The 14,696-nt window shown below is 37.4% G+C and overlaps 1 protein-coding gene across 4 annotated transcripts in view; it reads left to right on the top strand.

The window, feature by feature from the left end:
- The window catches only part of LOC120629498 (axin), a 141,343-nt gene that overhangs the window by 115,127 nt on the left and 11,520 nt on the right, over positions 1 to 14,696 (top strand). For 2 of the 4 annotated variants that reach the window (XM_039898440.1, XM_039898441.1), the window contains 9 exons: positions 2,966 to 3,031; positions 6,483 to 6,564; positions 7,802 to 7,907; positions 8,974 to 9,088; positions 9,834 to 9,982; positions 10,845 to 10,959; positions 11,663 to 11,788; positions 12,967 to 13,124; positions 14,425 to 14,562. In XM_039898440.1, coding sequence (XP_039754374.1) covers positions 6,531 to 6,564; positions 7,802 to 7,907; positions 8,974 to 9,088; positions 9,834 to 9,982; positions 10,845 to 10,959; positions 11,663 to 11,788; positions 12,967 to 13,124; positions 14,425 to 14,562 — 941 coding nt within the window. In that variant the 5' untranslated portion in view covers positions 2,966 to 3,031; positions 6,483 to 6,530. The other 2 variants (XM_039898443.1, XM_039898442.1) reach the window with 2 other exon arrangements.

Here is a 14,696-nt window from a genome sequence, read left to right as displayed (position 1 = left end):
ATGCAAATAATCATGACTTGAAAGCAAATTTTCATTACTGTACATCCTTGTTGCAAACCCTACAAGCCGTTTGAGCTTTAGTTTTTCAGTCATTCAGTTAAAACAAAATCTGTAATAGTTACAGATTACAAAATAAACAACAGCAATGGTCTCACTATTCCACTATTGGCTAAAAAGCAAGTACTCTATAAATTCAGCCAATAAAAACATCCCTATCCCTACTAATATTATAAATGTCATTGTAAGTTTGTTTGTAACGCTTTCACGCAAATACTATTAAACCGATCATCATAAGACTTTGTACACATTTTCTTGGAAGTGTTAGAAGTAATATAGGATACTTTTTATCCCGACATTAAGCTCCATAACTCCGACAAATTATAACCTATTTAAATAATTATTTTTGTACTACAGAGGTTATAATATGTGTTTAATTTTGCCCAAACTGTGGTTGGAGATAGAGGACAGAACTCCTTATCGGACCCCTCATTTAAGGCTTAGCGATATTGAATATTTTATTATTTTTTTAGATCTACAACTAAATTTAATGCCACATCAAAAAACAAAATGAAACGCACACGAGAGAAAAGAAGTGGCGGGCAACAGCTAGTTTCCTATAATCTTAATGCAACACAATAATCTCACTAGACTTCAAAGACGGTCAACCATCCAGTTGCCAATATCCAATTTACTTGAATGAATGAATAAATACACTTTTATTGTACACTAAAGAATACAAGTAGCTACAGCGATATAAACATAGATCAAGACAGTACAATTTGGTGGCCTTATCGCTACATAGCGATTTCTTCCAGACAACCAAAGGCGTAGAAGGAAAAAATATAGAAAAGAGGTAGGTGATGCAATCAATAAGATTTAAACATTACCCATAATTAATGTAATCTACTAAAAATCATATATAACATCCTCAATTTACTTATTGGCTTTGGCTTTGTCGCTCGTTTGTGAGATAATGACTGAATGAGGTTGCTGTATGTTATTAATACTGTTTTTTCGTAATATATATACTATTATGGTGCACCAAAAAAAATGGTCTCATAATTTCACTATTGGCTAAACAGCAAGCATTTGGAGCAATTTCTCCATAAGTTCGGCCAATAACAACATTTCCGATAATCGTAATGCAACACAATCATCTCACTGGACTTCAAAGGCGGTCACCCATCCAGTTGCCAACATTCAATTTACTTATTGGCTTTGCCGCTCGACCCTTTTAACAACTTTCTATCAAAAAATAAAATCATTTATTTTACAAGCGGCCCTACTTTATAAGGGTTTGCTTTTTTTAGTCACTGACTCTTCACAATCTCTACCTTCTGCTGAACTGGTGAAGGCAGATTCTGGCGAGAAGAAGCCAGCCAGAAACTCAGCATTGTCTCTTTTTCAACTTCAATATTTTTTAAAAGGTTCATGTTTGATAAAAGATCACTTAAAAGCATCCTAGTCTTATTTCAGTTACCACCCGTCAGTTTCGTCTCAAATTTACTACATTCGTTTAATTTAACGTTTTATTTTATATTAAACTTTTCGTTGCACATTCTCCCGACGGCGGGGGTGTGGAATATTTAAAATAAGGGATATATATCTGCTTTTGGAATGCCAATTATGAAGGCTACTTATCCTATTTGAGTAACCTTTCGCTTCCGTGATAAATAGACATTAATTTTATTTATAACATTTTATTTTACATTAAACTGTGCGCTTTTCGTGACGCACTCGAGTCTCGAAAGCAGCGGGCGCAGAGCGTTGTGGAAACATTTTAACGATATTGAAATAATCCAGCTCTTCATTTCCCCTTTACTTTTATCGCACCGGTGTATCCTGCACCAAACAGTCATCACTAGTTTAGTTAATGTTACAAGGACGTACAATCAACCTCTGCAGAGCGTCTTCGCGGAAGACGAGGTCCCCAAGTTCTGAAATAATAATTATTAACATTTATAAAGTCAAAGTCAAAGTCAAAGTCAAAAATTTCTTTATAGTAAACGGTAGTGTGATGATGGCGGTAACCATATTCGTAAACTTGAAACTAAAGCTACGAGAGCTACTAAGGTACTTGTTATCACATATTGTCTTTTAATAATTCACACCCAAGCTTGTTTATCGATTACGTACCTAGTCCTTTATACTAATAATATAACATTTCTAATCAATTTAATAAAATATCTGGCAATAGGTTTTAGAACAAATATTTCATACCTATCTACCTTCCATAATATTGCAGCACCCACGATAGTGCTTTCCATTACCTTGGGAAACATTGTGAAAAGGACAGAACTAGGTATTTTTGATTAGTATTTTACAACAGACTCGGCACCAAAAGTTGCCTATTAATTTAATAATAACCGAGGTACCTACATAGTCTCTGTTTATTATATAATTTATAGCATCCTAACAATATAAACAAAATAAAATACTTTTCCAGTCATTTCTCAAAAGAATGGGCCTAAGCTTTTGGAAATTTCAAGTGTTATAAAACTTCCTTTGAGATGTGCGGTTAGGTACCTAGGTATTAAACTCATCGTTAATTTTTTAACACCTACTCGTACTAAAATGTCTGTGTCAGAGCGACGTGATTTTAATATCAAATACAAATGTTCAATTTCATTATAACTCAAAAATAGGTAGGTAAGTAAACCTATTTCAGAGATAATTTGTCTCTCGAAGGTGAATGACTGCTTTATGAGAAATGCTTCTTTAATCATGAAACTTTCAAAGAAAAATTACGTCTTCGGTTACCTTTGATGTTACAGAGCAAAGCGAAGCCGCTTTTTATACCTACCTGCCTATTTATTTACTTATAAATTTTGCGATTATAAATAATTTATTCGTATCTGATGGTTTTTAAAATGTGTACGGCACTCCAGCCTCCAGATACGACAAAGTTTAACTTCTTATGAAGTATATTTTATCAATTCTTAAATGTATTCTCATTTTGTTTCAGATATATAGTCATCTTATAAAGTGGTCCAACAAAATGAAAATGCAGCGGCAATAAGCTGCTAAACGGGTAAGTGTCATGTATATAAAACAAGCAAGACAACAATTTGTGGACTGTTTATTTTATAAAAGCATGGCTCCCGCCAAAAAATATTCTGTAATAAAAGACAGGCGCTGTCACCTATCGGACACTTTTGACAATATGCAAATCGCCTAGGCCTTGACAACGCCGTACTGTCGCTCGCCGTGATTCTGTGATTTGTCGCTAGATGGCAGGGTCACATGCAAGCGTCAACTGTCAAATAGCACGTTAAAATGTCAAGTGTCAAACACCTATCGCTCTTGTATACAAAAGCAGACCGAGCCAAGCTAATCTATTATTTATTTACGTTAACTTTCCTATTTAACCCGTCCTCTATTCCCGTTTCGAACAGATCAACGCGTTTCAGTATAAAGTGAGTGTATCAATTTTCACATAGCGTTTCACTCAATATGTTCCATAAACACCCTCCTTCCGGGTTACTTCCATGCAGGAATTCGGTGTTTACAACTTCCCTACTAATGCACAGTTACAAGCTATTACAGATTGACTTATGACTGAAATTTAGGCGTGATTTCCCATATCCACGCCCGATTGTTTGGGGCAGTTTATTGCTTTTGTCTCTGTTTACAACTTGTTTCCAAGTTTTATGCACGTCATCCTCGGTTTTAAAGTGTCTGTGCCGCGGGCTCCTTCATTAGCTTGGTTCATATATGCTTTTAATGATATTACCTATAAGATAACAATAGGTAAGTTTTCTTTATAAGTCTAGCTAATTATATACTTACAATTACAATTTTATGTAATAAACATCTAATAATGGCCTAATGTATGGCCTAATATAAATAATAAGACTATAAATAAACCATAGGCAATAGGTATATTAATAAACAACCATGAAAATACAAACATGTAACTTTAAAAAGTCATAAAAAAGTTCTCCGTCAATCACTACCCAGTATGAACCCCTATTAGACGGTCTTATTGTCCGTTATTGATTTTACAGTTGTTATGAACCCTATCATAAGCATATTCATAACTCAGTGAGGGCTCAAGAAATGTTCGATCGGAGTCTTTTGTACTCCAGCAACCAACTTACACTCGGACCACTACCGTTGCATTGCGCAGTCGTGCTCTTCACAATAATTCTGAAGCAAAAAATCCTATTAAAATTAAGAGAGTATTTAATATTATTAATTTTAATATCAGTGTACTACTAGTTCCCAGTTTTTGTTGTTTGTACAAGCACAATGAATATGGTAAGGTCTTTACAATATTTTTTGTATTGTTCAATTTTTTTTCCATCTTGTTTATTGAGACGTGAAGTTATGATTAAAATGTGTTATGACAGGATCTTATTATGAGCTATCCCTTTTTTTTATATTGAGTGGCATATTTAAAGTGAAATGTAAGGGATTTTGTATGGTGTGCTCGTGTTCCCAATAATTTTTGTCCCAAGTTATTTTAATTGAAATTTGATATGGGAAGTTATTGAGTAGATCTCAATTTGAGTTTTTTAAGCATTGCTAACGTTCAATAATATGTTTAGAAAAAGGTGTAAAATCTATTGTACTGTAAAAAAATTCATCCAACGCCGATCGATGATAGAGACTCTTGACTTTTAGCCGCTGCTCTGGTTTGATTACTGTCTCTTTCTAGCACATACAAATAATTTGGTCTGCTATCTTCTTCTTACACATACAATTCAAATGCTATGATCTGTTTTGTTTAGCTTATTGATTTTTTACTTTGGTACGAGTTAGCAACCCCTGTGGCTTGTGCAATCATGTAAAGCGTAACAAGTTATTCCTTCATATCTTTACTATTTATTGGAGTTTACCTGTTTAGATCATTGATATATTCTACTTAATATAGGGTTAAGGTCATTCAACCCTTGTACCTCATACAAACTTTTAAAGTTGAGTACTCATTTTTGTGTACAAGTTGCTCATTTTTGAATGTGATAAAGTTAATTTTATTAACATGTAAAAAAAATTGTACTTATCTATTTATTGTAATCGGTATCCACGTTTATTCATTGCCCATAAATTGTGTAGTTTAATAGTAAAATGTATTTTCCTAGACAGAGTGCCAGACAGGTTTTATTATTATCAAAAACACGTAAGTAGCACGTTAGAGAATAAAAAACCTTATCGGCTCTAATCAATCCATGGTAGGCAAGTGGAATACATGTATCAACAAAAAATAATCTACCTGGTTTATGGTTTACTAGCTCGTTCTCGCGACTTGGTCCCCCTTTGTTCCAGTTTTGTATAAATGAATTATATTTATGATAAAAAAAATCGTCAACTTAAAACTAAAGCTACGAGGGTTCCAAACGCGCCCTGGTCTAAGGAGAAGCCCACAACAAACTTAGCCGGTTGTTATTTCTTTTTTGTTATAACCATCTCACATTGTCCTTTAAAAACTATTAAAGAAGCAATCTGGTTATTGCTGTATGTATCTATGTTCGGCCCGAATACTGCAAAATGACATAGCATCTAACACAGAGTTTTGTGTGCTGCATCCTGACGGCGGATAGAATACATAGAAGGCGGGACCATTTACGCGTGATTTAAAAAAAAACACTTTATTATCTGTAGGCTGACTTAGAGAAAGAAGACATACTGATCTTGATATAATTATGCGTAGGAAAAGGAAGTAGGACAATTTTTACCTGTAAATAAATAAAAGTTTTGTAAATGAGCTAAAAAAGCTGATTGAATGATTCGTTGTACCTAAGTCGATGGCTGGTACCGATAAGCTTTTAAGATTTTGCCCTAGAGTTTTGTGACCTTAGTACAGGAACTTATGAAGCGTTCATACGTTTAACATGTTACACTATGTTATTGATGGTGATAGCAGCATTCGTTAACTTAAAACTTAAGCTAGGAGGGTTCCAAACGCGCCCTGGTCTAAGAAGAGCCCACAACAAACTAAGCCAGGTTTTTTTTGTTATCAACATCTTACTAGTTGACGTTGAGCTATTAAGTAAGAGCAATTCATACCCAAGGTTTATTATCATACATGTAATCCGTAATATAATAATAGGATTTTTCTATAAGCTTACGTTTTATATAAACTTTGAACTTATTGAGAGCCAATCCATCCGCCATCCCAACCTTCTCATAGTTGCAGCTTATTTCTACTCCAACCTTAGAGCCACTCTCAGCAAGAGGCCTGAACATATCCTTCACGACTCTGATGATCAGATTACTACTGACAATGTTCACTATTAGGACACATAGAAAGAAAGAAAAATATTTAAAATTTACATTGCGCCACACATTACAATATTATTTTCACCATGTATGTTATGTGTGGCCCAAGGTGGTGGTGGTTAGGTGCCAGCTCAGCATTGTGCTGCATGCGCCAGCGCTGCGGTGCATACAGCGCTGATTTTCAGTTGGCACCTTGTACCAGGTGACACCACGGCCACATTTTAATAAAATCGATGTAATGTTTTTTTCGCTGTCCGCAGGTAGTGTCTCGCCATGCAGCGCGCGGGTGGGAGCAGGGCCTGTGCGCCATGAGCCACACTCCTATAGGCGGCCACCCGCAAGGTAACAAGCAATCTCTCTGTGATATAAAAATACTTTTGAGCCATAAGCTCATGGTCCATTTTCACTCAAACCGATCAAAGTCCACTGCTGGACATAATAAATAAATAAATAAATGTACTACGACAATACTCACATCGCCATCTAGCCCCAAAGTAAGCGTAGCTGTTATGGGTATTAAGATGACTGAAAAATATTTTTATCAATTAAAGGTACATAAAAATAAACACCGAGACACTGAAAAACATTCATGTTCGTCACACAAACGTTTTCCAGTTGTGGGAATCACAGCCTTGGACTAAGAAAGCAGGGTCGCTGCTCACTGCGCCAATCGGCCGCCAACATAGGCCTTTTGTAGGGAGTTCAAAAATCCACGGTCTCAGGCCGCTCGTTTCCAGCGGCTCCCAGCGACTCGTTTGATGTCGTCTGTCCACCTAGTTGGGAGCCGACCGACGTTTCGTCTACCTATGTAGGTGGCCATTCCAGCACCTTGGAACCCCAACGTCCATCGGTTCTCCGAGCTATGTGCTATTTCAGATTTGCGACTCGATGAGCTGTGTCGGTAACTGTGGTTCTTCTACGGATCTGATTTCTGATTTGATCACGTAGAAATACTCCCATCATTGCTCTGTCCATCGCCCGCTGAGTGACTCTGAGCCTTAGGTCAATAGGTCAATTTTACTCGGTCGCAATTATACCGAAACTTACGATGGTATCGTGCAGGATATCAGCCTTTATTTTTCGACATGTGCAAATTCTAGTACGAATTTGGAAATCTTGGAAACTTCACACGATATGAATATTTTGAGATTTCGAAGTACATTTGTAATGACATTCCGACTTTTCCAAAAGATATCCGTAGCTATATGCTTCAAATACAGAAATTAACAAATCTACATCGTGTCAAAGCTACAACTGAAAACGTTTCAAAGTATATTCACATATTGAATTAAGTAAAAAAAAAGATTTTTATAAAGTGAAAATGCTTTATAGAAAATGTCACCAATATATTGCAATCGTCAATATCGATACTTCTTGGCACTTCCTACATTCCTAGTAAACTCGGACAGGCTGTTGAATGATTTTTGATTCAATATCATAACATCATATCAAACTATTACCGGCCAACAATTAAATTGGTTTACGATTAAATTGGTCCACCCACGATGTCCCATTGCGAAATGGTGGACTCTGATAAAATATTCTTTGTGCTAATGTTTACATGCTCTGGTCTATGCAGGTTGGGAGCACAAGCTTGCAGACAGGTCGTCGCTGCCACCGGCGCCGGGGGAGGAGAAGAGTAAATCTCAGGCCAGACATGTGTTCGCACAGCCACATCTCTCTAAGTAAGACTCCAATCATTCAAATTTTATGAGAAAACGCGCGAGTTCTAGATACCTGCGCGTACTCACACTGCAGAGCTAGTACAGGCAGGAGACAAAAATTATATCCACCGTAATAATTAACTTGTCCCCCTGCTATAGCACGGGAACAGGGAATAGGAGAAGTTTATCCTCGTTTATTAATACACATATATTATTTGGATATTATTTCCACTTGTGCGCCAGTGCTCTGAGAGTTGATAAAACTGTGGGAGAAGATAAATTTATATCCTTTCACCGGGGATATAATTGTCTCCTGCCCATACTAGCCGTGTTAACACAGGAACAGGGAATAGAAGAAGTTTATTCCCTTTTATTATGACACATATATTATTTGGATTTATGACGACCTCCATGGCGCAACGATGAGCGCTGTGAATTTAAGTAGGAGGTTCGGGTTTCAACCCTGGCGGGGGAATTTTAGAAATTGGTCTTGTCGGGTGGGAGACTCTGGCCCTGGCTACTAACCACCCTACCGACAAAGACGTGCCGCTAAGCGATTTAGTGTTCCGGTGAGAGATTACAGTCAAGGGCTAACTTTTAGTAGAATAGAATAAAAAGGAAGTTGTTTAACCAAAACGGTAAACAGATTGTTTATTCAATCTTCGAACTGAATCTTGACAGCAAACCACTTACAATTAGGATTGTCTTTTATTTATTTAAAGTATTTTTAGATAATAAAGCGTAACATCATAAAAGCGAAGTGTTTATGTAGTATTTCTAACGACTAAAACTCGACCAACCTTCACTCGCCTGGTGGGTCCTGGAAAGTTGTTTTCAACAACATTTTCGCTAGCAAAAGCAAACCCCCCGACTTATCGACAAACGATGATATGACTATCGATAAGTGGCAGCACAACCAAATCGACAACAGTAATTGACATATGCCAGTGTTGGGCGGCACTAAAACCAGTTTCCAGCTTTCCTATGCTTATTAAGGTTTTGTAGACTTTTCCCATGAATAGTAACAGTGTGAAGATTTATTTTCTAATATTTGCACTTTAATCACCCTTTACCTTTTTAATCCTAGGGCGGGTATGGCGTCGTGGCGCGAGGAGACGGAAGGCTCTTCGGGAAGCTCCGCGCGCTCGCCCGCCTCTCCGCCCTACTTACGATGGGCGAGAACCTTGCACCATCTGCTCGAGGTACGTATTACAATTAACTGTGCACAAAAGGCTATTCATAAGAGCGATGTCCAATCTGTGTCCTTCGCGACGTATAAATTTGCGCTACGCGTGCGACCAATCAAAAGAAGGACGCGTTCGCGCATGAGACTTGTGATTGGTCGCTTGCAGAACGCAATCTTGAACGCGGCTATTCACGCAGGTTACACGCAACCTTAACTCTAGGCTCGATGATATCATTATATTTAGTTTTCTTTGGTGAGGGGTTCGGAGGTATTTTTTAGAAATCATCCTCAGAGTTATAATTGCTTTAAAATTCTTGAGATATTTACAGGACTTGAGTAACTTATATGGGTAAACAGTTAGGAAGCATTTTGTTTTTAGAAAATCGACTCAATTACTCTGTTCTATTGATGCGAAATTCAAGTCGATGGTTGTTACCTTTATACCGAATTTCATATAAATAAATAGAAATACTTCATCATCATATCAACTCAGTACAGGCCCACTACAGGATACAAATCTCTTAGCACAGTGAGAAGGATTTAGGCCGTAGTCCACCACGCTGTCCCAGTGCGGATTGGTGGACCCTATGCTGACACTATGTGGATTAAGTGACAATGTTATATGCCTATATTTTTTTGACTTTATTTACTAGAAGTTGAATTGTCATTATCTATAGAAAAGACGAGTCATTTTGTGCAAACCACAGATAGTGTACAACGAGGGCAAGAAGGAGATATCATTTATCTTTGTCTATGTTCAGGACGCGGAGGGAGTGCGTCTGTTCCGCAAGTTCGTGGGAGGTGCGGGCGGGCTGCACGTGGACCGCCTCAACTTCTACTTCGCCGTGCAGGGCCTGCGACAGGAGGTCGAGCCCGCCAAGATACGGCAGGTCGTCTCCGCGATATACAAGTCAGTATTTGTTATTTGTTAATTATACCTAATATTTATCTATTTGGTAACTATGACCCATCGACACCTTTATGTAACATAATAATTTAAAACAGTAACTACCCCTAAATCTATCCTTCTAGTGGATATCCTATTTATTAATATGTAATTTTTTCTTTCTATAAATCGAATACATACACGTTACTACCACTTAAAACAGTATTATAACTTATCAATTCATATTAACTTAATATTCCGACTCCAAAAAATGTTTACCAGGCGTTCAGCATTTTAATCCAAGATAGAATGAATGAATGCACTTTTATTGCACACCAAAAAAAAGGACAGATGAAGAAACAAAACGGCGAATACATTTTGGCGGCCTTACCGCCAAATAGCGTAATAGTAAAAGATCGTGTAGGTATTAAGCAAAAATCGATTTCGATCATAATTTGCTATGGGTGGCTAAGTCAATTTTGATGATTCGAAGCCACATTTGATACGTTCCTTTTCAAAATTGTTACGAAAATTAAGCTTAATTTGCTAAACTCTGCGAAAACCAGGAGAATCTGTGTGGTGTCATTTATAATTTCTTCAATCCTTATACTCCAAACCAAACAGATATTCGTTAACGTACCCTCTACGCTCGTTTCGTTTGTTGTGTCACATAACAATGCTCCGGTGTCGGAGCGAAACGTGCTTGTAGGGCACATTGGCGAAGATCTGGTTTTCGTGGAGTATAGAAAATTAAGCTTGATTTTCATAATATATGACGGAATTTGCGCAAAGAAACGCCTGCTTCTATCTAATAGTTAAAATTGTTTACATGGTGGAGGTGATAACTACATTCGCAGTTAGTTTATTGAAGTTTGTGTTTGTTCAGGTTTCTGCGCAAGTCTCAGCTAGCGATGCCCGAGGAGTTGAAACAACGAGTAAAGCAGGGCCTCAAGGACGGCGCCAACATCGAGAAAACCATCTTTGACAATATGGAGCAAGAGGTTCGTTCCGTAGTTATTGTATGGCGTCGAAAGACCGCCATCTAGGGGCCAAAGATGGCACACTTTCGACGCCATACATATCATAGTTAACTTTTAAGCGATCGAATAGATGAAAAATCTCACACTCGGTACACTGGCGACGCAGCTACCGTGCTTAATATCGCATGAATCATTAAGAGCCACTGTGCGTTCTTAATAAAACCAAATCTATTTAGCATAAACACATGAAATTCTGTTTATTTATTGATTGAATGTTTCACAAACTTTAGAATTTAAAAAAAAATGTGTGAGCCGACACTGGACGCCTGGCAAATGTGAAACATCGAAATTGTCTTCTAAAAGTTATATGAACAAGTTACGACAGAATCAGATATTGCGTAATGAAAAGTTAAAGTTGTAAATTTTTTTTCCACAAATAAAAAAAAAATACAACCGAATGGATAACCTCTCTTTTTTATAAGTCGGTTAATAATGACTGTTGCATTACAAAATTAATATTCATTTTTATCTGTTACATAAGAAATACAAAAATGCAATCATATAGCCTGTAACGCCACGCCAACAATCAGGTTTACCCTCCGCCTATAGATGTTTGACATCAAAAAGACGTAGAACAAAAGTTGTATCGTAAACAACAACAACAGGCCGAGAGCTATCTGTTATTATTCATTTAACTGTGTATAACTACTATTTCGCTTTGCAGGTGACGCGCGCGATAACAGAGTCGACGTACCAGTCGTTCCTGCGCTCCGACGCGTACGTGTCATACGTGAGTGCGGCGACGCAGCCGCTATCATCGCCCGACGCATCGCCGCCGCATTCTCGGGAGGTAAATCTGAAAAAAAAAAAATCTGATTACGAAAATTAAGCTTTATTTCCTATAGTCCGCGAAAAGCAGGAGAATCTGTATGGTGTAATTTATAATTTCTCCAATCCTTATACTCCACACCGAACTGATCTTCGGCAATGTACCCTGTACGCACGTTTCGCTCCGAAACCGGATCATCCTCAGGAGATGTTGACTTTACAATGAATAATTGTTAAAGTTACTTAACAATTATATAAATTCAATTTTCATAATATATCGTGGATTTCCGCAAAGTAACGCCTGCTTCTATCTAATATTCGATAAATGTGAAATTTATAGTTTTTTTAAAAACTTCACTTATGGTCGGATTTTAATTTCGTTTTCACTTGTAAACGTAACGTTAAAACTGTCTAAGGCCTACATTATTACCAACTCATGAATACAAGTAAATCGCCGGCCGTTAGGCGCAGTGGGCACACAACTGGAAAATATTTGTGTGATGAACAGGAATGTCTTTGTTTATTTATATATTATAAGTATTTATGTATATTATTCATAAAAAGATTCATCAGTTATCTAAGTACCCATAACACAAGCTACGCTTACTTTGGGGCTATATAGCGATGTGTGTATTGTCGTAGTATATTTATTTATTTATGTTTTTATTAATAAGTTTTTTTATTGTTATCTGTGCCACGGAGTTTTTATTTTTATATTTAACTTTATATATGTTAGTTGTTCTTCGCGGTTCCACCACCGTGAACAATAATTCGTTACGTAATGTTATATTGGCCACCTGTTAAAGCTGCTAACTCCTGCTTAACTATGATAATTAGATATATTTCTTCGCGGTTTTTTTGAAGATAATAATGAGTACTTTAATCATATAGTACATGATTTTTGTGTATCATCAATATAATATATCTCTGCATACGCCAAATAGTTAAAATTTGACAATTTGGGTTACATTATTGCAATTTTCTTAAGGATCACTCACTTTTTTAAAATAAGTTATAATTTCACATAGGCACTTCCTAGTTATGGTAAAAAACCAGTACTTTCAGAGCTTATTCTATATAAATAAACAGAAAAATCGTTTCGCTTTGTAATATTAGTGTAGACTAGTACAATATTATATAAACAGAGGTTTAATTGCAGGTTTTCGCTATTGATATGTATAATAAAATGTTTTGTCCCAGATGTGCGGAGGTGGTTTAGCCACCCTACACGAAGGGCAAGAGCTATCAGCGGGTAGCGGATGTGCGGCGGGGGTGGGGGCTGCAGCCGTGGGCGCACGTCTGACGCACGACGCGTTAATCGCGACGCAGACGCGACGGTTGCACTCGGATGTCGCACCGTGAGTAGACAGCCTTATTTGTAGTTGTACAGAACGTTTGTCGATTAATTTGTTATAGGTTAAAGTTTTAGGAAGAACATAGAGTCGGGCATCGCCTCATTAAATAATTATATGAAGAATGCTGACTCTATACAAAACGTCAAATAGAAAGGAACAATGTATAGAGATGTTGGAAATTTCTGTTTTACCCTTTGTGGTCTGCAAACTAGGCTGCAAGTGACGATCGTATCTGACATTTGACTTTTGCATTCTACAAAAAACTACAAAATAGTAGGACTTTTATTTTAGTCATTTAGAGCTTTATTGCCATTTTGATTCATTGTGTGACCCCTTTTAGAATGTATTTACTAGAAACGTTACTATAGCAATAGCATTTTTTTTATTTTAAAGTGTGATCCCGCATTGCATGTGTCTACACCCCTTAGAGTTACGCTTTATTTAAATTATTTTTACATTGATATAAAAAGTTTCAAAGATACTCAGTTCATTTAACGGAACAAACTGGTTGTCCTATGCAGTTATGTTTCTCGTCTTTAAAACAAGGCGTACATTTTAACAGTGGGATTCGCATATACCCATTTTGTATCAAGGCGACTGGTAGCCCCCGATTTCGAAAATTTCAGAAAATTTACTGAATCTTATTCAGTTAGCAATCATACCTACAGCGACGGTTTGAAGTCGGTGTTCATTAAGCCAACTTTCGATGTTTAGTACTGTCACGCGTGTCGTGAAATTTAATATTCCATAATAAATAATTAAGCCTCGGCTTCACCACGCAACAGCCTGCTTGGTTTGTTAAATGGTGCAAGCAGCATTACTTTAACAAGTGCCAGATCTTTTTTTTTATATCAATGTCAGTTTACTTTGTTTTAAAGCCGCTTTACTGATCTTTTCCGTTATATTGTTTTGCCCCCATGTTTGTGTCCCGCTGCATGTCCGCTGCCCGACGCATTCTGTACACGCCCTTACGCTGAATTACCACCTGACCATTATACCCCCTGATCATTTAACCCCGTCACCCTTTACCCCCATTATATCCACAAAAACAATTTACAATCACACACATCTTTAATTAATACAATTTTCTAACGTCTGTCATCTGGCTATTTATCGATACCAACAATAAAAAAAAACAAACAAACAAACCAACAAAATTGTTTAATTCAAATATTTGAACCAATTTAAATACGTAAACACATTAAAATTTGCATAACGAACTACATGTTTGGCCCAAAAATTGCACCAATCCCACGCCCAACACACCAATACCCGTTCGCGTTCCCCACCGGGTGGTAAGCAGGCACCGCAAGCGGTCCGTGTACAGTGCGCACGTGTCGTACGCCGGGTACACGCCCGCGTCCAGGCAGGACTCCGAGCGCGCAAGTCTCAGCAGCGGCCGCACCGATAGCGATGCGGTTTCCCTCTCCGGTAGCAGCGTGTAAGTATTTCATAATGACTGTGAAAGCACGGTGACATTTTGTTCGTCCTAAAACGGCGTGGCTACCATGACTAGCAAAAAATTTTTGAAGTTATACTTCTTTTGGCGCGCTAAGGAAATTTTTACGATGGGCA

Source organism: Pararge aegeria, chromosome 14 (genome assembly GCF_905163445.1).
Source record: "Pararge aegeria chromosome 14, ilParAegt1.1, whole genome shotgun sequence".
In the NCBI taxonomy this organism is placed as follows: Eukaryota; Metazoa; Arthropoda; class Insecta; order Lepidoptera; family Nymphalidae; genus Pararge; species Pararge aegeria.
The sequence above is the reverse complement of the archived record's forward strand: the minus strand, read 5'-3'. Positions and strand labels throughout refer to the sequence as shown.